Source organism: Drosophila gunungcola (genome assembly GCF_025200985.1).
Source record: "Drosophila gunungcola strain Sukarami chromosome 3L unlocalized genomic scaffold, Dgunungcola_SK_2 000002F, whole genome shotgun sequence".
NCBI lineage: Eukaryota > Metazoa > Arthropoda > Insecta > Diptera > Drosophilidae > Drosophila > Drosophila gunungcola.
In genome coordinates, this window is record NW_026453178.1 from 5880621 (window position 1) to 5902982 (window position 22362).

General features: G+C 38.6%; 1 protein-coding gene across 14 annotated transcripts in view; it reads right to left on the reverse strand.

Annotated features, from left to right (window-relative positions):
- LOC128257708 (RNA-binding protein Musashi homolog Rbp6) overlaps positions 1–22298 on the reverse strand; it is a 178595-nt gene extending 156297 nt beyond the window's left edge. For 6 of the 14 annotated variants that reach the window (XR_008267891.1, XR_008267893.1, XR_008267892.1 and 3 more), the window contains exons 1-3: positions 21884–22298; positions 18979–19643; positions 3536–3576 (exon numbers count right to left, since the gene is read on the reverse strand). Coding sequence is in view for 10 of the 14 variants with exons in the window: in XM_052988849.1 (XP_052844809.1) it covers positions 3536–3576; positions 18979–19064 (127 nt within the window). In the remaining 4 variants the exon portion in view is untranslated. Of the gene's footprint in view, positions 1–3535; positions 3577–18978; positions 19655–21883 lie in introns of those variants that run through there. The other 8 variants (XR_008267890.1, XM_052988848.1, XM_052988845.1 and 5 more) reach the window with 7 other exon arrangements.
- Positions 22299–22362: the final 64 nt, after the last annotated feature.

Consider the following 22362-nt stretch of genomic DNA (forward strand, 5'->3'; position numbering starts at 1 on the left):
ATTTTCAATGCATACAATTACTTCCAGCAAACTGCTTGCGAAATTAAAATTAAATTACGTTGCCGGGGCTGATTTCCCGAGGAGAATGGGGCGGATGGGGCGAATGAGGCTGACTGGTTGGATGCCCGACTGCAGACGGCAAAGTTCATTCAGTTGTACGAGTGAGTATAGTAGTAGTAGTATGACTTGCTAGTTGACACGAAAGCGGCACAAAGGCGGCACCTATCGGGGGCTGTTGGCAGCACTCGAGAACGTCATTAAGTAGCTAAGACAATCGTGCCAATCATTAAAAATCTTGCCCCAACTAGAGTCAAACGCTCCTGAGTGGCCCCCACTGCAATGCGGATGCTTCCGTCCTGTTCCATTCCACTGCCCCCCATCATCACCGTCGTCATCGTCGTCATCATCTCTGCAGTTATCAACACGTACGCAGACTCAGCTTTAGCTTCAGATCCCGATCCCTCCTGCGAGTCCTGCGAGTCCTGCGAATCCGACCTGTCCAAAGCAGCCCTAACTATGCCGTTAGACCCAGTGCCAGTGCCACTGCGCCATATGTTATTCTCTATACGTTATACTTTATACCATATACGCTAGACCCGAGCGCATGTTTATAGACGCCCTAGATTAGGTCTTTGTCAGCACATTTCGAGTGTGTACTGTGCGGGAGGAGGCGCTGGGCATGTGTATGCACAGCGGAGGTCAAAATAGTAGCTTAATAATTTTGTAATGCAGAAGTTTAATGATTTTGACATTTAGTTTCCATGAATATCACTTTACCTTATTTTTTTAAGCCACCTAAAGGTAAAAGTGTCCTTAAAGAGATTATCGGGTTCTTGCAACATATTTATTAAGATTTCTTACCCACTTGAGGTCCACCAAGGGGTCAGTTTATATTAAAAAATGCATTTCATTTTCAACTTCAATTTAAAAATAAAGAATAAAGAGGATTTGCAACCTATTTATTATGTCTGCAAAGCTAAAGACAGTTTGAAAAAAAAACTAAAATTCATATTTTACAAGTAACTAATGCTTTTCTGACAATTTTTAAACAGTTAAAAACTTAAAAAGGTTGATTTGGAAAAAATATGAAATAATATACTAAAGGTTATTATAAGGTAGAAAATCCTAAGAACCTTTCTTTGCCTCCCGAGAAAAAAAGCGATGAAAATGCTGCAATTTCTTGAGCTATTTTTCCGACCGCCGGTGTATGTGGGACTGTGTGCTCGAGTGGCGATAGCTGCGAAAAATCCAAAGCATAAGCTTTTGGCGCGAGTGGAAGTGGGAGCCACTTGAGCCGGGCGCAGCCGCTCGTTCTGGTGTTCTGATGTTCTGGTGTTCCGGCCTCTGCCTTCAGCGCCAGAGCTGCAACTTGGCCGCTCGACAGGCATAGCAACAATAATAATACAACTGGCGGTGGCCAAGAGTTGGGGGAGTGAGCTGAGATGAGTGGGCCAAGAAAGAAATAGACGGCAGGGCATCTCCAAACTCGGACTTGGGCAAAGCTTGTTTCCTTGCGCCCAAATAGCAGCTAATTGAATTGTTTTCTTTCCCTGCTGGGAAAACAGAGAAGCTTGATTTGCGAACTTAACCGGTTAGCAAATCATTGCTTGCGAGCTCACTTCATATGTAAAAAATATAGTTTTAAATGAAAAAAAGAGTTTTTTTCCCAATAAAGATTACAAACTAAAAATTCTACTTATTAATTTGACTTTGCTAAAAAAAATGTGTTTAAAATAATTTAGTACCTATTAACATTGATCTTAATTCTTGTTTGACATAATTGTTTTAATCGGTTTAAGCGTACCATGTCTTTATAGTTAGAAGAATCCCTTCATATAAATAAACAAATAAATAAAAAATAGTTTCATTATTTAAAAATAAAATATTAAGACCAAGTTAGCCATAAAAACTATTAAATATTCCCCGTCGCATCGCTTTTTGATCGACTCACGTGCCACTCATTGACCCTTCGCTGCAATTTCCATTCCAATTGACTTCTGCTCTGTCGCGAATTCCACCAAAGACTTTTTTTTTTCGTTGCACTGGGAGCGATTCGTTTTTGGCCCAATGCTGAGTTTCTGTGGGCCCTTTGGCTTTTGCCTAATTTACCAGCTCCATGGGGCCAACTGGCGGCTGCCAAGAAGCGAAAATAAAAATTAAAAAAGATATAAGACACACACATCGGACACCGAAATGGCAAAAGATAACAAAAGAGCCGAGCAAAAACACACTCATACCGGGCATTCGTATTGAAGAAGCCATTTGAAAATTTGAAAATTTTTTGGCACAGGTACAGGAAACCGGCCCCCTCCCGCCCCCAAAAAGAAAAATATCAAAAAAATGGAAAAAAAAAACACACACCAGAATGAGGGAAACATTGAGAAAGGCTAAAATAAAGAGACAAACCAAAGACCGCATTGACTCTTCAACTATATACGTGAAAGCCCGTGGCTGTGTGTAGATATGCGCTATAGGTTATAATATGTTAGCGTAATGCCGAGTGGCACTCTGATGATGGGCGGAGCCAACAATTTCGCTAAACAAAAAACAAGCCCGCCCGAGCAACAACACAAAGCGGCGATATATAGGTACATATATGTGCTGTATGGGTTTTGCTTCTTTTTTTATGAGCACTGCAGATACTACATATAAGGGCTCCCAAAAGGCAAGCGCATCTTGCCAGACGGTTGCAATCTCTACTTTGCAGACCTTTTTTTTTGGAGTGCCATCCAAATTCGGTTAATATGCATGCCGAGCTTTGATGGCAAATGGCAAGTTGCCTTTTGATTAGCCTAATGAAACTATGCGGCAGGAATGGGGCCAATCTCACGGAGAATCATCCCCATTCCGCAGTGCTCGTATCTCGGTTTTCGGATCTCAAGTCGTTCCTCAATTGACGTCAAATTCAAATTCGTAAAAAGGGAGCAAATCTCAAGCAGTTGATCAATTACCATTTCCAATTTAAACAAAGCCCTGCCATTCGTTTCATTGTTGTCGATGTGAAATCACATAAAACACAAACTGAAACCGAATCAATTCTCACTCAAATTGAGATACAACATTCAGATGCACACAAATATTGAGAAATCGAAAAGAGGAAATAAAGAAACAAGAAGAAAAAGAAAGATTATTTTTCTAAGGTGTAACACATAACAATAAGGGAACATATTTTTGCTTTATATACTTCAAGGAGTAAATAATATTTTTAGGAATACAATTTGTATAAAATTACTTGTTTTTAATTTAAAAATGCGTTTTTTTTTTGGCTTGAGGTTACAAATATTAACAGAGAGTAATAAAACTTCTAAAACGGGACATCTCTTTTTGGAGCCGGTATTTAAGTAGTTAAGTTAAATAAAAGAGGCTTAGAATCAACGAAAGATTTGTTATTTTTTTGGTAAACTTCCACATTTCCTGGTCACTTGTTAGCGCAGGATTGCTATTTCAATCTAATGCTAATTGACCCCCTTATCCGAACAAGTCCATTTTTTTAGCACAGATCCACTAATTTTCAGTTAACTTGTTTTTCACTCACCTGGACTTGTCTGCCAACTGAGGCCGCCAATGAACATTTTTCTGCAACGAAAGAGAGCGGAGAGAAGGGAAGTATAAGATAAATGAGGCATTAGCAGTATGTACGAGGCACAAGCAAAAAATTAGATAAATGTTATGGCCTGGCCAAAAGGCAACAAACAAACAGCGAGCTGAGCGATCTTTTATCAGCTGCAACGTCCGGAAACTTCCTAAACCTAAGCAACCTTCTGCACTTCGGTGAAGGTGGCTGGCATTGTCGTGGGTCTACCGGTAAGCCCATTCCATCATCACCGCCCTCATCGTTATTACCATTATCTCAATCATCATCAGCTGTGGTGGCACTTGCAGTTCCAGTTGCGGTAGCTGCCTGTTGTCTGCCGTCTTCGTCATTATTTAAATCATAGAAAATAAGCCGCTTTCCCGGCATTGTTTTCATGCTGGAAATCTCACCCACTCACTCCCAGGCTTCCACCCAGTCTCGTTTCATCCCCACCTCCCTCCATTTACCCATTTTCCAGCCAGCCGCTGCACCGGCTTATATAACAAAAAGAAGATAGTAACATGGCCCTAATTAGAAGACTGTTCAGATGCACTTCTCATTATGATAATGTATTGGTTTAAGGAAGTTTTGAAATAAATTCGGCAACTATTTGTTGTGTAAACTGTTTCTGAAAGAGTTTATTATTTACTTCTCCTTTTTTTGGTAGTTTATGTTATACGATGACTAAACAAGTTTGATACTAATCTTGGTTGCTTTAGCATAAAATCTACTTGTAAATATTATAAGCCCCATTTTTATTAAACTGATTTCCGTAAAGTTTTCAGAGAAATATGTTATCTTTAAACTTTTTTCGAAAGGTCTTTTATAGCAGTTATATTTTTGATAGAGGATATTACCATCAATTGCATTTTCATTTTTCATTAAGAACACATACTATTGTATGTACATAAGTTAATTTAACGAGTTAACAAAGCAAAAATAGGCGACAACCCCTCTAAAAATGATCTTATGAACCTTTTTTGCCGACAAACTGAGCCGCAAATTGAAATAGGCTCTTCCCCAGGGAAAGCGTGTGGAAAACAAAAGGCAAAGACTGTGCCCGAAACGAAAGTAGGCGGTGGAAAAGCACTAGGAGTGGGAAAAGCAGCGACGACGACAATGATTATGAAAACTTCAACAAACTGCAAAAGAGCGCAACAGTGGCATAAAGGGAAGTGGACCGGGCTAAGAGGGGGTGGTGGGTCATTGGGCGGCGATAGGCGCGGGTCCGCCGGGGGGGGGGGGGGGGCGTAGCCAAATGCAGTTGGAGGCAATGTTGCTGGCGACACGAAAACGAATGTAAAACACACACAAAAATGCACAGAAACACAAATTGCAATGAAAAGCGAAATAAAACAAGGCGAAGTGAGAGCGAGAGAGAGGGCAAAACTAAATGAAAATGTTAATAAAATGTGCAGCAACAAATGCAACAGCGGCAGCAACAAAAGCGTAAAGTAAGCTAAAAGAAAAACTAAACCGAAGAACGGAAGAAGCGTCAACAACAACAGCTGGAAAGGGGGGTGGTAGGTGGGTGGAAAATGGGTGGGCGGGCGTTGGCAAGGTAAGGCAGAAAGTAACAGCACTGCAGAACCGTTTCGGCCTGAGTTTGCACAGTTCTCCCAATGAAAATAGGCCTCGAATTGCAACTCGACAGGAAACCCAAAACTTTTTGCACGTTAGACGATGCCAAACAATTTGTCATTAATCAATGTTTGGAATTTTCCTGTTTCTCCACTTTGCTTTGATTTAGGCCTCTGCCTTTTGCAAATAATCAATCTTCATGGAAAAGTAGAGACAATAAAAAAAATATCTGATAAATGGCATAAACATTTTTCAAGCAAAAAGTATTTTTAGCTCCAATTTTCTTTTTGACTTTGAAAACGTGAAACGTATTTCTTTAATAGATAAATATACTAAATAGTCATCGAAAAGTTGTTCCCTTTGATGAGCATTTTATGGATTTTGTAATAAGCAGATTGTAGTCCTAAAGGTTATTTTTATAATATCTATGAACAACAGAAGAGTTTTTTTTTAAATTTAATTCATTTATATTTAGGTTTACTTCTATGACAATATACTTCATAATTTTCAAAATTTTTTTTCACTTCTGGAATCGTCTTTGATCAAATACATTTTAATATTCACAGAACCTTAAACAAATGAGTTCTAATGTAAAGAAATAGAGAAAAAGTAACAAACACATTTATTTCATCGTTTTAACTTGAGGCTTCCGTTCGATTTCATTGCTGAGATCATCCATCACATTTTGGTTTCCACTTTGTCAACCAGGCCTCCTCATTGCCACCCACTGCACCCATTGAAAAGACCCCGCACCGCCCATCAATTGAAGGATGACGCCGCTGACTGATCCGCAAATATTTGTATTCATTTCATAATAATTCAGCACTGGCAACATTGTCTGTGGGCATGGGGTGCACTGCAGGTGACCTTCTGCCGCAGCATGACTGGGCCCCTCGCCCTCACCAAAACCCCCCTAAACCACACCTCTGGCCAATTGCAAGTGCACCAAATAAATGCGACCTTGTCCCACACTGCAAATCTGTGCACTGAGGCTCTGGTTTTGCATTGACTGTGTCCAGCTGTGTGACGCAGTAATTGCAGGCAAAATAGAAAAATAAAAAAACATGATAGAACAACCGAAATGGAAAACCATCGGATGGTGCAGGGTGGTGAAGGGGGAATGGGCTGCGAAAGTGTCAAAGTCAACGTTGAACGCCGAATGCTGAAAGCTGTTTTAAAGACTTCAACAGAACAAATTGCACAAGATTACGCATACGCAGTGGTGTCCCCCGTCAATTGTTTTATGTTCCTCGGGCTTCTCATTCATTTTCCCGCGGGTGCCAACTTTGATGACATTTGCCTTTGTCTATCCATATCCCTAGGCTTTGGGCTTCCACTACCCGGCTTATGCAGTTTTCGCAGCTATTTACAGATTTCCCACAAGTTCGCCCGCTCAGACAATTCATTCTTGGTCGGTGACTGCGTACTTGGTTGGTTGGCTGGGTGGCTGGCTGACTGGCTGACTGGGTGGTTTAGTGTGTGGCAGCTAAGCCCAGAGTCATAAACAAGTCAACGCAACATGTCCGATTAGTAGAGCAACCACCGACTGACATTTGTCACCCACTGCCTGAGCCTAAGATGCAACTCTAATCTGCACTACGAGAAATAAATCTGTGTGCATATCCTCGTGCATATCATGCAAATAATGGCAAAACGTAAACATTTAAGCAGCTTGTCTTGGAATTAGGCATTTAAATCCTGCGTTTCTTTCAGTCCACATTTATGGTGTATGGTTAAAGAAGATGTTAGATATGACACAATTCAAAGAAGTTGTATTTTTGTGTGTGTTTTTGTTCAACTTTAATTCATATAAATTGAAGGCTTAACGCCTTTGCCATAAGGATTTTATAAACGGTTGAAATTATTTCAATTTAGATGCTTTAAATAGAACAGATTCCTACTGAATTTATAATAATAACTTTAATAAACAACAAGTCCTTGTAGCATCTGTTGCAGGTCCTAAATTAAGTTATACCGCACTTACTATGGAAGGCAGAAACAGAATCACTTAACAATGTTTGTTTGATGCTGCTCACATACCAATCAATCAAATATAACCCAATTTAATCAGAAAACCTTCTTTTTTGAGTGTACTGAGCTTCTATTGCCGCTTTTTGCTCTCTATTCTGCTCAGCTTGGTCACATTTGCTTGCATTACGAAATAATTGTAAAGCGCACGTCACTTTTCTATAGGCCTTCGTCTGTCTATCCGCTCGCCCTCTATATAGCCCATGTTCAACCCCCTGTACCTCCTGCATCCCCTATATCCACACCCCCCGGCAGGCAGCACACTTGGGCCATTCATGCGCAAGTCGTCAGCGCCCATTCACGGCCTGTCCCAGCCACACACTGGGCGAAAAAACGACATAAAATATCAAGATTAAAACGCTTCATTAAAGATGGCTTTGTTCATGAAATAAACGGTGTAAGAAAAAGTAAGGCAAATCATGCAAGACGGTATTTATTCCTGTTCCTCGCATCTTTCTAAATCTTTAAATATGTATATTTTAATGGCTAATTTTTATATATAGCCAAAACATAAAAATACATTCATAATATACAAATGACACAAGATCAACTTAACTTTTAATAATTTAGGGAATTAATAAATGACGTACAATTCGAAATGCACTTAAAGAATCTTTAGGTGCCTAAAGCATTTATTAAATTGTCATATTTGGAAAAATCTAATATAATAATAATTGAAATAATTAAAGACACTCGGTGTTTTAAAGAAATAAATAACCGGCTAAAATTGCTAAAAAATATTTTTTTGGTAAATTTGATTCTATAAAGCTGATCTATGTTAGAACTTAGACTTAAACAATTTTTTATTTAATATTTTAGTATTGTTCCTTAAATGCTGCTTTAACGAGATGAAAATATGTTGGCTTGAAAAATGTCGTTTATATTTCCAAAGTTAATACAGTTTCTGTGTGATTTTTCATGGTTTCAAATGAATACTTTTATGTTTTGAAATGCTTTTTTCTGTGTGCTTGTTACAGTTGCAGACCCGTGCCCGGACCCGTTTCCCGGACCCATTTCCCGGACCCGGACCCGGACCCGGCTTGGCTAGCTCGGTTTGGCTTTACCCTGGGCTGGGTTTTATACTTGGCGCCCGCCGCTGCCGCTGCCGCTGCCGCAGTCGCAGTCGCCGTTCGCTTTGCCGCTTGTTTGCCATTCAAAATCCGTTCAGACTTTGTATGCACCATCAAGTGTTGCCCTCTCGCTTCTGCACTACATTTGCATATAATGCTATCTCTGTCCGCCTTTCTTTCACCACCTCCCCACCCCAACACCCTGTTTTCCCAGCCCTTCATCTTTTCTCTCTGTGCACTAGTTGACGTTTTCTATTGTGGCTTCATTGTTGAATAGAAAAATGTGCAAAATAGTAACGAAAAAAAGAAAATAGCAAAACAGCTACCCCTGCGCTCTTTGCATCTTCACCCTGCTTTTTCGCTACCCCCCTTTTTACCACACGCATGCCTCTTGTTCGGCTTACAACTCCCCTAAAACTCCCCTTCTCTGTCTACACCGAGAAAATATTTTTCCGCCATTTGGACCAAAATTAAAAAACGTTTGCATTTTACATTACTAGCACAAGTATGCCAGGACGACACAAAAAGTTTACTTTCAACACATTCTGAAATGCTGCTCTTTTATAAACTCTTTCGGTTCTCATAGTCTAGAATCCAATTGTTAGGCTACTCAACTCATAACATTACTGATGCCAAACAGAGTAAAATGTTTCCTTAATATTTTAAATCATTAACTATCTGCAAAATAAATTTTATGATGCTTGAATTTATACAAGATCCGTTTTTGTAGAAACCCAGCTGTTTTCTGGTTCGCTTGATTTAGTTGGTTAATGACCTTAGCTTTTGAGGATTTATTACTTTATTTAAATTAGGTTATTAGATTTCGCAGTTTGACACCATGTATATTTTTTCGGTGCATCCGCATCGCCAACATCATCTCCGCTGCGTGGACTTGCCGCTTACATGGAAATAAAAGTGCAGATCTTGTAACTTTAGTAATTTTTCACATGACAAATTATGTGAGCAGCGACAAAGCGGGAAGTGGGTTGTATGAGGTGGCATGGGTGAAGGGGGCAGGGGGGTGTATGTCGAGAGGCCAACAAAGGGGCATGCATGGAGATACACACACCCATACAAAGGCACTCGCACACACAGATACAGATACTCGAGGGCCCGAGAAGAGAGTCTATCCAAAAGGTGCCGAGTTGTGGCGTTTTGAAAGCGGACAGTCCGCATTATGCAACAATGTGGCGCCCAACAGAGAGGCTATTGAATTAAGTAACATTTAATATGAAGTTCTTAAATTCTGCGGTCTAATACATAGCTCATAAACCTGTCATGAAATGTCATATTTAAATGATTACAATTCGAGTTCTAATGTTTATTTGTTTAAACGAAGATAATTTTCGTTTATTCATACGTTATGCTGAAACAATCTCCTAAGCACATAACTCTTCGAAAGTGATATAAATATCTTCTCTAATCTCAACAATTTTATTGCTATAAAAAATATGTGTTTTGCAATTAAATAAGACAAACTGGATTCCACTAAATAATATAATATATTGAAAAACAGGAATTCAACGGGTTGAACGAATTGTTAGTTTTTATTTTATTATTGTGTAAGATTCTTAGTGATTGTTCCAAGAAAGATATGCCTTTGACAAATCAAAATACCTAATTATTAGTATAAACTTCTTGGCAGCATAATCTGATAATCTTTGCCATTCATTCCTACCGTTTCCCTAGCAACTTTGAAGCTCCGGCAAACACTTAATCCTTTAATTCATAAATACCTGCTGCACTTTGCAAGCAACAACAAACTACACGACATCCTTAACAGGCCATAATAGCTTTACCTTTTTACAAAACGATTTGTACAAGCTGCTGAAACCTGGACTGCAAACCAATGCGCACATTTCTTTATTTACCCCGCCTCGACCCAATTTTCATACGCTATGAAGGAGTATCCACAAAAACCTCTGGACAATTTGACTCCCGCAAAGCCCAAAAGCAACAGCAGCGGTGACAACCACTGGGGCAACAGTAACAACAGCAAATCCCCATTCCAAATCCTGATGACTATCATGTACGGCTATCAACAACATCATCAGAATGCACCAACATCCAGCAGCAGCAAAAAAGGGAAAAAGGGGAAGAACCACTGCAATTGCTTCGTGGTTACAACCTTTTCACTTCGAGATCGAATGGACGAGGGGACGAGGGGACAAGGGGAGGGGAAAGCGGAAAACGCTGGACACAAAACTATGAGGAAAAACTGAAACGCATGGGGAGATGCGGCAACACTGGTCCAAAATATTTTTAATGAATGTATATTAACTCTAGAATATTTAAAATTATAACAAAAGAGAGATTAAGAGCACAAATACTTTTCAGTTTTAATATTTCATTATCGTAAAATGCCGAGCAACAGAAATTTATCCTAAATTTTGTAGGTATTACATTAAAAGGAGTAAGATAAATGTACACTGACATTCTGATCATAGCATTGAATTCCGAGAATTATAAAGTGTTTTTAAAAGCATTCAATTTATGTCATTGACATATTCCGGTTTGACGTTTAGTTTATTATTTGGCAAAGTATGTTTTAAGACAGCTGTCAAGGACATTCAGCTTTAAAATAAGTACAAAATGGGAAACAAGTTAAATCTAAGTAGGTATGTGACTACGACTATTATGTCTCAGAACTTATTCTAATTCCTAACTGCAAATTGACCCATCAACATTTATTATTACGATTATAATTGATTTTTACTGTGCAGAACTATACTTTAGCAGAGATAGACGCTTAGAAACACATAGTCGGAACTCGAGCTGCAGAATTTTGAAAAGCTGGGCCGGCGCATAAATATGCTGCCGACAATTGTCTGAGACATTCGAAGGCATAGCCCATGGTGAGTGTGTGAAAGAGACACGGGGCACCAGGGGGTTAAGGGAGCTCCAAAGGGGCTTTCCCACATTGGGTGACTCCGGCGTTCATATGGAGCAGCCAGAACACGCAAAACAGAGCAGAAATGTGTAGGCGGAAACGGGTGGGTGAAGGCGGTAAGCGAGCCTCAGACAAAGCCAGCCAACGGCGGCTAAAAATGTTGGCCAGGCGGAGGCAAATGTTTTATGTAGCACCCACTGAGAAATAGCCATGGGAGATGCGGCTACAGTGGTCACAAAAAGAAAATAATTATGTTTTTTAAAACGAAATATAAAACAAGAATCCCATTAGGAAAGTATCATTTTAAGAGAGACAAAAATAAAAGATATAGAAAGAAACTAAAAACAAACAGTTATAGGCAAAGCCAAACCCTGATAAAAATCCAATCACCAAAGCAAATGCTTCTATCAACTTAAATAACCTTAATAACTTAATAATTGGCACACTTTCCAAACTAACAAATCTCTTAGGACTAGTCAACTTCAAAAGCTGTAAAATTGCAATTCAACAAAAAAGATGATTTTAACGACTTTTCGAAGGATTTGATAGCTTAGGATACGTAAAATAAAAGGAAACCTAGGGAATAATTTAAAGCAATAAAAATGCATCGAAAATGATTTACATATTATTCCACTGTGTGTGCGGGTGTGTCTTCCAGGGTGTGTGCGTGTGCGGGCTTAGGTAGTGTGCGTAATGCGAATGTGCACGAAAAAGCGTAATAGAAAAAGAACTTTACAGTTGCATCGATTTAATCGTGCGGAAAGCTAAATATGAAGGAGGAAAAGATAGGGGAAAATGGGGGAAAACTGCGTCTGGAGCATCGATGGGCGGTGGGCGGAAAAAAGGGGTGGCCGTGGGTCAGACAGGGGACGGCGCAGCGGTACAGCCTAAATTGGGATACGCTTCGTTCGGCTCGGCTCATTTAAAGCAATTCTACTGCTACAAAACACAAACACAATTACCAGTACATGCAATTTATAATGAATTGCAAGCCAGGGGCGGGGGAAATAAAGGTCGAAGGGGAAGGGGCAGTTGGTGGGGTAGTGGTAAGGCCGTAACCCGCTGCACTTTGCGGTTCAAAGGATGCATTGTGGCCCCGTCTGCGATACAGATAGCAAAACTTTTGCGCTGCCTTTCCTCCGTTCCACTAGGTTCTCCTTTCACATTTCTTTCTCCCGTTTATCGTCTTATATTGCATAACATACGCCTCGTTTTAATGGTGGGCGGTGGCTGAAAGGGGGCGTGGGTCGACAAACAGGCGACCAATATAATGTTTGCTACAGAGAAGAAAAAATAGTTCAAGAACTTTTTTCTTTACAACATTTTATGTCATATATTAATTTTTTGTTAAAAAAAGATATTTTTGTCTCCATATTAAGATTTTGTTTCTACATAATTATACAGCTAAAAAATGTTAACTTCTAACGATTTGCAGATTACTAATCTTTAGAATTTCTTTTTTTGCTTATTATTGTAAAGGCTTAAACTAAAGATTAAGCTTGTTTTGGTATTTTATATATATTTGTTGATGGTGGTCAAACCTTTGTTTTCAAAATTTCTCATGATTTTTCCTACTGCAGCCACCTATCCCTCCACACACTAAAGTCATTTTCTAATGGCGGCTTATACTTCCTAACCAAAAAGAGTTTACGTTTTATTCCGCTGCCAAAAGTTATGACTGCATTTAGCAGAGGGAAAACTTTCTTAGCCTTGCATTGATTTCAAAAGAGAGCAAATATATGTACACACATGGAGATGGGGGAAATGTACTTTTAGGCCAAGTATTGTGCTCGAAACACCCCCACATCCCGCCTACTTCCGCAAGTCACTCCATTTTAATCGAACTGTTTACTTAAAAGTGCAACTAAAGCAAATGAAAAGTTTCTTATTCGGCGTGTCAGACTCCAAGTAGATTGTAAATTGAATTTTGATAATGTCAATCGTGGGACGGCACAAAAGTTTTTGCCATTCTTGCGGTTTAAGTGGACCGCCCCCGTCCCTCTGTCTCTATATCTATCCAGTGTAGGCTATCCACCCACAATATCATAACAACTTACGGTTAGTGCAGACAAATTACCTATTTACATATGCACAACGCTGGAACATAGGCCCAAACACCACTCACCCGGAAACAAACATTTAAATCACATTGGGAGGGTATAGTTTGCCATTTGTTAACATATTTAAAACACTTTAGTAACAACACACGGAGAACTGTTGACTTTTCACACAAACATCGATAAATAATCATTTGGAAATGTGCTTATTTGCACTAGGTTAAAATTCATAGTTCAATATTAAACATTAAATATTTCTGTGCTTATAATTATTTTTCTAACAATAAATTGTATTTTTTACCGATTCTGTAATTATTTAAAACTATGTTTTTCAATTTATACCATTCAAACAATAATTTTGTATTAGGTATATAAATAAATTTAATTTAAGAAATTAAATGACATATTAAGAGGTGGTACTCTTGTGTTTATCAAAACTATTTCAAGCGATCGCTTACCGATTTTTGTGGGAAAAGTCAACAGTTGTTCGTTTAGCAATAAATTGTTTTAGATATGTTAACAAGTTGATAAATAAATAGATGAGTTTCAATGTTTGTTTAAGGGTGGGAAGTTTTTGGGGCAAATGTTTCAGCTATGTGCTTTTGTTAATTGGCCATTTATCTGAAAAACAGTAATTTGTAATGGCGTTGTGGGTGATAGTATAGCGAGGAAGAACCACTTTTTTGTAGATTATTGTTCTTATTATTATTGAAATAAATATTTTATCTCTTTATGATGTAAAAAAAAAACTTTTATAAATTCTTACAATTTAATGGTAAAAGTCAAGACAATAAAAATTTATCTTGATATTTTATTTGGTAAAATAAATTTGTTTATCACAGTTTTATATTAATTAATATTTATTAGAAAAAATTACAATTGCATTATAAAGGTAGATATTTTGATCAGTCTTGATTTGAGAAAATTGTTTTAGCATGAGTGTTTTGACCGTAAAATAAAATTCGCCTGGGAGAGATGCTGGCCAACAAAGCCGGCACTTTAAGCTAATGGCTGTCCTAGAGTCAAATTGCCGCAGGCCTCATTATGCATACAAAATGGAAGCTTATTGGCCGGACAGGCGGCACAAACAGCCGTACAGCTGACAAACATACGGCGTAGGGAAATCGGACAACGGACAATGACAGTTGCGTTTACGTTACGGCACAAACATACAAAACTACGGGCGATATGAAAGTGCGCACACAACGACACAAAATCATTTGAAAGCAATTATATCAGACAAACACGGGGGGAATTGGGCAGCAGTGGGTAGAGTACTGGGGCTGGGACTGGGAACGGGAATAGGAATGGGGACGGGAACGGGAACGGGATTGGGTCAGTCCGTGCTCCAAGCACGGCGTACAATGAATCAATTTACGGTACGTAACAAAGCCGCAATTACAAGCGCCGGGAGAGCGACAGAGACGAGAAACAAAACGACAATTATGAAAAGAGCAGCGAGTGCAACTGCAATTGCAATTGCAATCGCAATTCCTCTGACAGTCGCCTGTCGATGCAATGCACAATTTTTGGGGCCACGTTAAATGACGCAGGGGCCTGGACCATTTTTTGTTTGCATTTCTTGCTGCTTTTCCCCGAATTGGGACCCGCGTGTCGGTTCTAATGGATAATTGTCGGCCTGGCATGCCGATGAGCGGCATTCTTGAGCGGATCGGAAAGGGTAGCAATGGCGGGATTAGCTTTACAAAGGTGGGGGAATTGCCCAACAGCACTTGTTGATTCCACTCCAGGGTCCCAAACTGTTACGAGATGCCGACGCTCAAAGGGTTTTCCAGGAATGTCATTGCAAGTTAAGTTGTTGAGCTATATAAGGGCTTAAGAAAATTATTTCATATAATGCAATACCAAAACTGTTACGAGATGATGATGCGTAAAGGATTTTCCAGGAAAGTCATTGCAAATTTAGTTTATCAAGATGCTGTAGATTAGGGTTTGGTAGTATAATTTGTGAGCACGTTAATTGTAAATATTTTGAAACGTCAGAAAATGTCAGCTATGCATTCAAATTATTGACACGAGTAACTTTATTAAATTAGAAAACAAAGCAAATTAAGTAAATTGTTATAAATCATAAAAAATAAAAATATAAACTACATTGCTGACTTCAGTGTCATCTGAAACCCAATTATATAAGATTTTACAGCAAAATGAATAAAAATTCAGTGTATAAAAAGTTAGAAAGACAATATTATGAGCAATTATAAAATATTTCTATAAACATTTTTAATTCTTATATATATGAAAACGTACTACTTTGTAATATGCAATTAAAAATAGTACGATCCAATGAACGTGTTACAAACTTAAAGAAATAAAGCATGGCTTTAAAATACATTGCATTTTTTGAGAATTTAATTTGCTTTCAAGGTTTTATTAGCATGAGAATTACATATTTTTTTATTGATATATACAGACAATTCTTCTGAATTACACAATTTATTATAATTATGAAATGCAATACATTTGTTTGTGTTATTAATAAATATTGAGTTCTTAAGCGACTTTAAGATGATTGAATAAAAAAAGGTATAAGAGTGATCGATCATCCCATAAAACGATCTCTCTCACTTGATGTTTGCTGCATTTACACTAAAAATACATTGGCGAAGTGAATTGTATTAATAGCAGGGCATTTATTTAGTTATTTCAAAGTTTTGTGTGTTGTTTTTTTGATTTGGCTTGTTTTATTTTCATTTTCTTTCGCCTTTGTGTTTATTTACTTTGCCATTTTGCGCCGAGCAGGCAGCTCTTCTTGTTTTATTTTCCGTTGGCCCTTCAAAAGATTTATAAAGTTTGCCAAAAGAGTGGGTGGCGAGGGGCGTCGTGGGCAGGGGGGCGGTAGCGTTCAAAATTACTGAGCCGTGGCGATCGCCGCGCCAGTCAACGAAACTGTGAATGGAATTGTATTCGCATGTTTTCAACGATATTCGCCAAGTTGCACAACGAAAATAGAGAAAGATACAGACACAAGTGCAGAGATGCGGATGCGTTTGTATCTGTGAGTCTGGGCAGCGTCATCAAAAGGTATTTTGAATTAATTCAAGATTTATGCATTCAACATTCGCTAGGTGCCACATTTCCCATTCGCATCGCCACAAAACTTTTCACCAACTTCATCTTGCAGTCAGTGATGGGAATGGATATGTAATACCTAGGTGAGGTACGAGTTGCATAAAAAATAACACTATAAATACAAACATAATACTTTTGCTAACAATAATATTGAAAAATATTTGTTATGTATACATTAATTTTTTTTAGTTGGGTTCTAAGACTTTGTTATAAAAAGTAACGCTACTTTTTAAAGCCATCTCAACAGAAAATAAGTTTTTAAGACCAATATTTTAACAGATTCGATTTACAACCAAGACATTATCAAATAAAGAAATTGAATGAAATCTGTGACTCAGCCACTTAAAAAGAAGAACAACAAGCATTTAAATTTGAATGGTACCTATAGGTACAACCACACTCCATCACTCTTTGCAATTGCAATAGTTGCACCAGTTGCTGGTGTTGCAGTTGCAGTTGTTGCACCTGCCAGCATCGTCGGAGCTCAGCGAGCAGCAGGTGATCCATTTCTTTTATCCGGTGGCCTCCGCTTTCCCGCCACGAGAAATATGGCAAGGGATTTGGAGGGAACGGCGGGCAGGCAGCCCAGCCAGGCCTATTTTTGCTTGCTGCGTTGCTGCAAGTTGGCCAAACTAATGCAAATAGACAAGATGAGCTGCAATCAGCATCCGCGCCCCCTTCGCGGAGTGCTGAAATTCACTTGGTTATACAATTTGCAGCATTTCGATAATAGATATATTTATAACCGTACATCTATGTGGATGTACATGCATGAACTGCATAATTTATGGGCATTGCGTGTTCAATGGATTGCGACGGCTGTTCAGGCCATATGGCTGTACCTATGTCTTCCAGTCCCCCATTTCTTTCTAAGTCTTCTCGATTTTTTTCTGATCGAGCTGCTGGACTTTCTTTTTGGGTGACTGAAATGACAAAGGGCTTGTCAAGATAAATTTGGCATTCAGCAGTTGCTAAGTCTTTCTCCGAGCTTCCCCTAAAAAGATTAAGTTAAATGGACCATAAGCCAATACATGTCTTTGAATTTATTTAAAATTAGTTCATGGCCTAATCAACGTTAACCTAAGCCACATTACATACTTCTTATGACTTGAATTGTTAAGTAATACAATTTATAATGCCTTTTTGCATTATGAAGACCGTCATTTATTTTTATGATTATTAACTGACTTAAATAAAATAAACTGTCTTTTTTACATGATTTGTAGTAGTCTTTTATTAAACTATTGCTTTATTTAATGTCTCAGTAAAATTGTATTTAGAATATATTTCATGTTAAGTATTAGATCTCTATTTAAAGTTTTTACCATTTAGTTTTTTGTGAAAAGATACTCTCACATCTATTTCCAAATTCATTCACATTAAAGCATCATAATCGATGCATCATTCTGACAATCCAATGGGCTCTCTATTCCATAATTTGCTCACTTTATGGGCTGCGTCAAAAGTCCATTCCACAACTACCTTCAATCAGCCCACTTGGCTGCCAATCACTGGATCATCCATTTGTTAGTCTGACTTTCTGACAGCAAAACAGCACCCTGCTCAACCAAAACTGAAAGCCAACTGCAAACCGATGCAAATTATCAGCAATGCAGCTCGCAATTAATCTGCTGCATATGACACCGCAATCACAACTTAACCTATTTTGGCACAAATATAAATGTTGGATGAGGGGATGCCGGCTGGGGAATCGGTCTGATTATAAACTGTAGCCGGAAGGATGAAAAGCGAGCCGAGAACAGTGACTGCACTGCACTAGAGCACTAAGCCGAATGGCTTTAATTGAATTTTGATGTCCTTGGCAAATTGTTTTCTAATTAGTTTCGCAGACTTGGATCCCCAGCTGAGCCTGCGTCCATTTCTGGCCAGTTTCGGCCAGTTCCGGCCCTAGTTGACATAGAAAACTTTCTGTCAACAACTCTAGCTGCCTTGACACCACTCCGCACTGCCCTCGGTTCATTCCCTTCCGGCGCCCTGCGCTTCAATAATGACAAACTTAAAACTTAAACAATTAATGCCACGTCCACGAGTCTACGACCTCAAACTAAATAAAAAAGTTCATGTTTACTTTGGCTCATCGAAGTTTGTATGCCCTTTCTAAGAAAAATGTTCATGCTTAGTGAAGATTAGAAATTGTTTCTTGCTTGTTGGGTTTAATTTTGTAATTTTGAATCTTAAAAGCATAAATCTAATTAAATGACATACAAACTAAGACCAAACCAATGTATATTACCAGGATTATTAATAGATTACTAAGCTAGATTTAATCGCAATACAATTTTCTAATTAACTTTTAGTCAAAAGTAATACTTCCAAATAAATTCATTGAAACAAAAGCTTGTAGTTCTTAATTTAAAAACATTTAAGCAATGGATTTTACTTAGTCTTAATTAAAATATTTTATAAAATGTAAAGACTTTGGACCTACTGAGAAAGTGATTCTTAATTAAAAAGCAATGTTTTATAAGATCGTTGGATTATTGAGAGAAATGATTTACAGCAGATCCAACTGTATAAAACTATCAAACTCATTAATAGACCTATTTAAAAAAAGTATAATAATTTAGTTTGTAAACTGACCAAAGTTGTGCTCTGCCCCTTTTTCGACACTTATAGAAATTACCTGAAGCAAGGGTATTCCCGGCTTAATGCCGGAGTACTTACCCGGGATCATTGGGCACCTCCGACGGGGAACAGGGTCCCAGCTCCACTTGCTGTTGTTGCTGCTGCTGCTCAATCTTGATGTCCATGTTGGGCGATTTATGTCGGGATTGAGGTTGAATTGGAACTGGAGCTGGAGCTGGAGCTTGGAGTTCGGAGCTGATGTGGTTGTCTGACTGTCTGTATATTCTAAAATTGTTGCTCCAACGCCTTCTTTCCGGGCATCGAGGGCTGTGAGGGGAGGTCGGGTGGATCTGTGTGGCTGAGTGGCTGTGTTTTGGGTGTAATGTGTGGACGGGGAATGCTGCTACTACGAGTTGGCTAACAGAGTGCTCCCTTAATCATTGGCCACGATGGCTGCTAGTTGGCTATTCGATTGGCTACCGGATTCCTTGATTTCCATTTGGCCTGGCTTCGGGTGTTCCGCTGTTTTTCCACGATTTTTGCTTTGGTTTTTGGTTTGCTTTTTACTAATAACTTGGTTGCATTGCACACTGTGAATCACATTTCTTGGTTATTTTAGTTGCTTCGTTTTGCAGGCCACTTTTGGTTTGGTTTTAATTTTATTTTATTGTGTACTTATTATTTGGTATTTAGACTTTAAGTTTTAGAAACGTTGCGTTAACTTTGGTTGTTGGTTTCCCAATTGATTTAAAGGCAACATATTACTGCAAAAGATCTGTTTTATTTTGATTTGTTTTCGGTTGTGTTTGGTGAAAATTAATTAAATTGCATTTTTAAACTTTTCCCGGGGAAACTTTTGAAAAGGCAATTTCCCCGCCGCTCCCTCCCCCCCTCTTTCCCACCCATCCGCAGCTGCTGCAACACCCCAGCCCTCCCACACCCACCCCCCGCGTAAAATGCAATGATTCGCAACGAACAATTGTAAAATGCAAAAAGTGCAACCGATTGGGAGGGAAAGAGAGAGAAAGGAAAAGCGGTGAAAAAAGTAAGTGGGGAACGGGCGGAAAAGGGGGTGGCAAAGTGACGGCTGAGTGACAATTGGGATGCGGTACTGCGAGTACAAGAGATCTGTGTTTGAAATAAATTTGCCTCACTTTATATGGCAACAACCGTCAAATTAATTTGCTAGAATGAGAATTGAAACTCCAACCTCCTATAAAAAAATCATCCGAAGAAACACGGAAATAGTTGCATAAAAAAATTCAAGAAAATAAAAATTAATTTTCCGCGTAATTTAGCTGTAACTAAATTTTTGGGATGAAGACCTTAGTAAATTTAATTTATTTTTGTGGCAGCAATAAAACTTTATATATATTTTAGATTAAACTCTTCAAAACTGGAGCCTATTGTTGAAAGTCAAGAACAATTAATGATGTCTGTACTGCCAAAATTGCTTGACTAATGTCTCTTTCTTTATTTTAATAGTTCTTTAAAAAAAAAAGGAATTATTGAAAGTTGCATAAAATTAACAAAATTCCGTAAAAACTTTGGTTTACAGAAGGGAAATCAAAAATTGAGGATTCCAAATTTTATAGCTTTGAACTTTTGTTGTTAATGCCATTATTTGCCGTTGTTTCTCCCTCTTTTTATTTTGTTTTCCTTATATTTTGAGTATTTTTTTTTTTGCATTTTCTGTGTTTAATACGCGCCTTGATCTTTCCCACACCCACAACAACAATAAATACAACAACAACAATAATAGAGAAAGATTGAACGAGAGAGATGGAGAGAAAAACATTGCATGCAGTGACTCCCTCAACAAAAACAAAAGCAACAACAATATAATATCGCGCAGCATGCAAGCTTTCACAAACAGACACTCACACACACACATAGCCCATCGTACACCCGCAATAGCACAAAACACACACACACACACACGCTGAGAACATGCACCGTTACAACGAGAGCAGAAGTTAACTAGCGGCAGCAACAAACACGTGACCCGACAATTGCGACAATTGGCAGCACAAAATAAAACAAAATAAATGGAAAATCTAAAACAGAACTAAAATAACACATGGTCGGCCAGTGATCGACGATCGGGGGATCTCTATTGATCGGTAATCGAAGTTACCGTTATTCCGCCCGACGACAGCCATTTTGTGCGAGAGATCAGTGAAAGCTGTTTGCTAAGAGAGAGGCTTAAGAAGAGGGTACAAAAATGGAATAAAACATTTCTGTTAGATCATTTAATTTCCTATAATTATTCCAATTAAAATCCTTTTATTTCATATTCAGTTATCATTACTAAATTGCATTTTAGACCCCAGTTTAATAGGTCTAAAAGCTCAACAAATGATTGCTGCAGGGCTTAGACTATTTTCTACCTTCATAAGTATTTTTTGTCCTTTGTCGTATACGTAATTTTTCTTTCAGATTAATGCTCTATTTAAAGAGCGGTTATGAAAATTGGTGGTATCGGTACATACCTTCTCTAATGTAATTTATACATATTTATTTTGGTTTTTCTATTTTCTGCCAATAAAAAAGTACTACAAAATGCGACTAATGAACGTTTTTTTTATAAATAAACCAATTTAGACCACTTTAAATTGAGAATACGAAAATGACGGTTAAGAGGCTTCCATTAAATACAATTTTTATATTTGTAGTTTCTGATTAAAATCAGTCGCATGTTCTATATCTAAAAGGCAATTGCTTTAAGATATTTTATAAATGACATTTGAATAACATCAAAGCCCAATAAGCGAAAAATAAGCGATAATCAATAGAAACGAAGTCCACGGCTATATGTAAGTATAACTAGGGATCTCTCTTCCTCTTTCCTTATCGATCAAATATCGTTATTTTGCCGGCCGGCAGCCATTTTGTAGGAAGATCAACACAAATGCCATGGGCTACGAGGGGAGTGGGAGTGGGAGTGAGAGGGAGAGAGGAGAGGAGGGTGGTGATGGTGCGAAAGAGAGGGTTGCGCCTTAACTCTTCTTCTTCAGTGGTTATTGTAGTTGCTTGCAATTAAAATCGAATGCCGCGCACTTTTATTTGTTTTCCCTATTTCTTTTGTTTTATATTATATAATCGTTATATTATGCACTCCACACAGCCATCGAGGTAAACAAAATGCAAATGCCCTCCACAGCAGGGGTTTCTCTCCTCTATTATTATTCTCTGTGCCTCTTATTTTATTGGTTGTATCTTGTAAGCTGCGGTACGCGTTTTGGTAGTTGTTTTGGCCAAAGCGCACGCACTTCGCATGGGGGCAACGGCAACTCAGAAATCGGGGGACTCGAGGAATATAGAAATTGCACCGCAAAGTGCAACTGTGGCGTTCCGTTTTTCTCAGTGCGCGCACACGAACGCGACAGCCAACAAGACGACACTGAGCGGCGAGACCCCAAAACCCAACTGACGGCCCCAAACGACCGGCGGCAGCGCTGCTGCACTCTCTGCCCTGCTGCC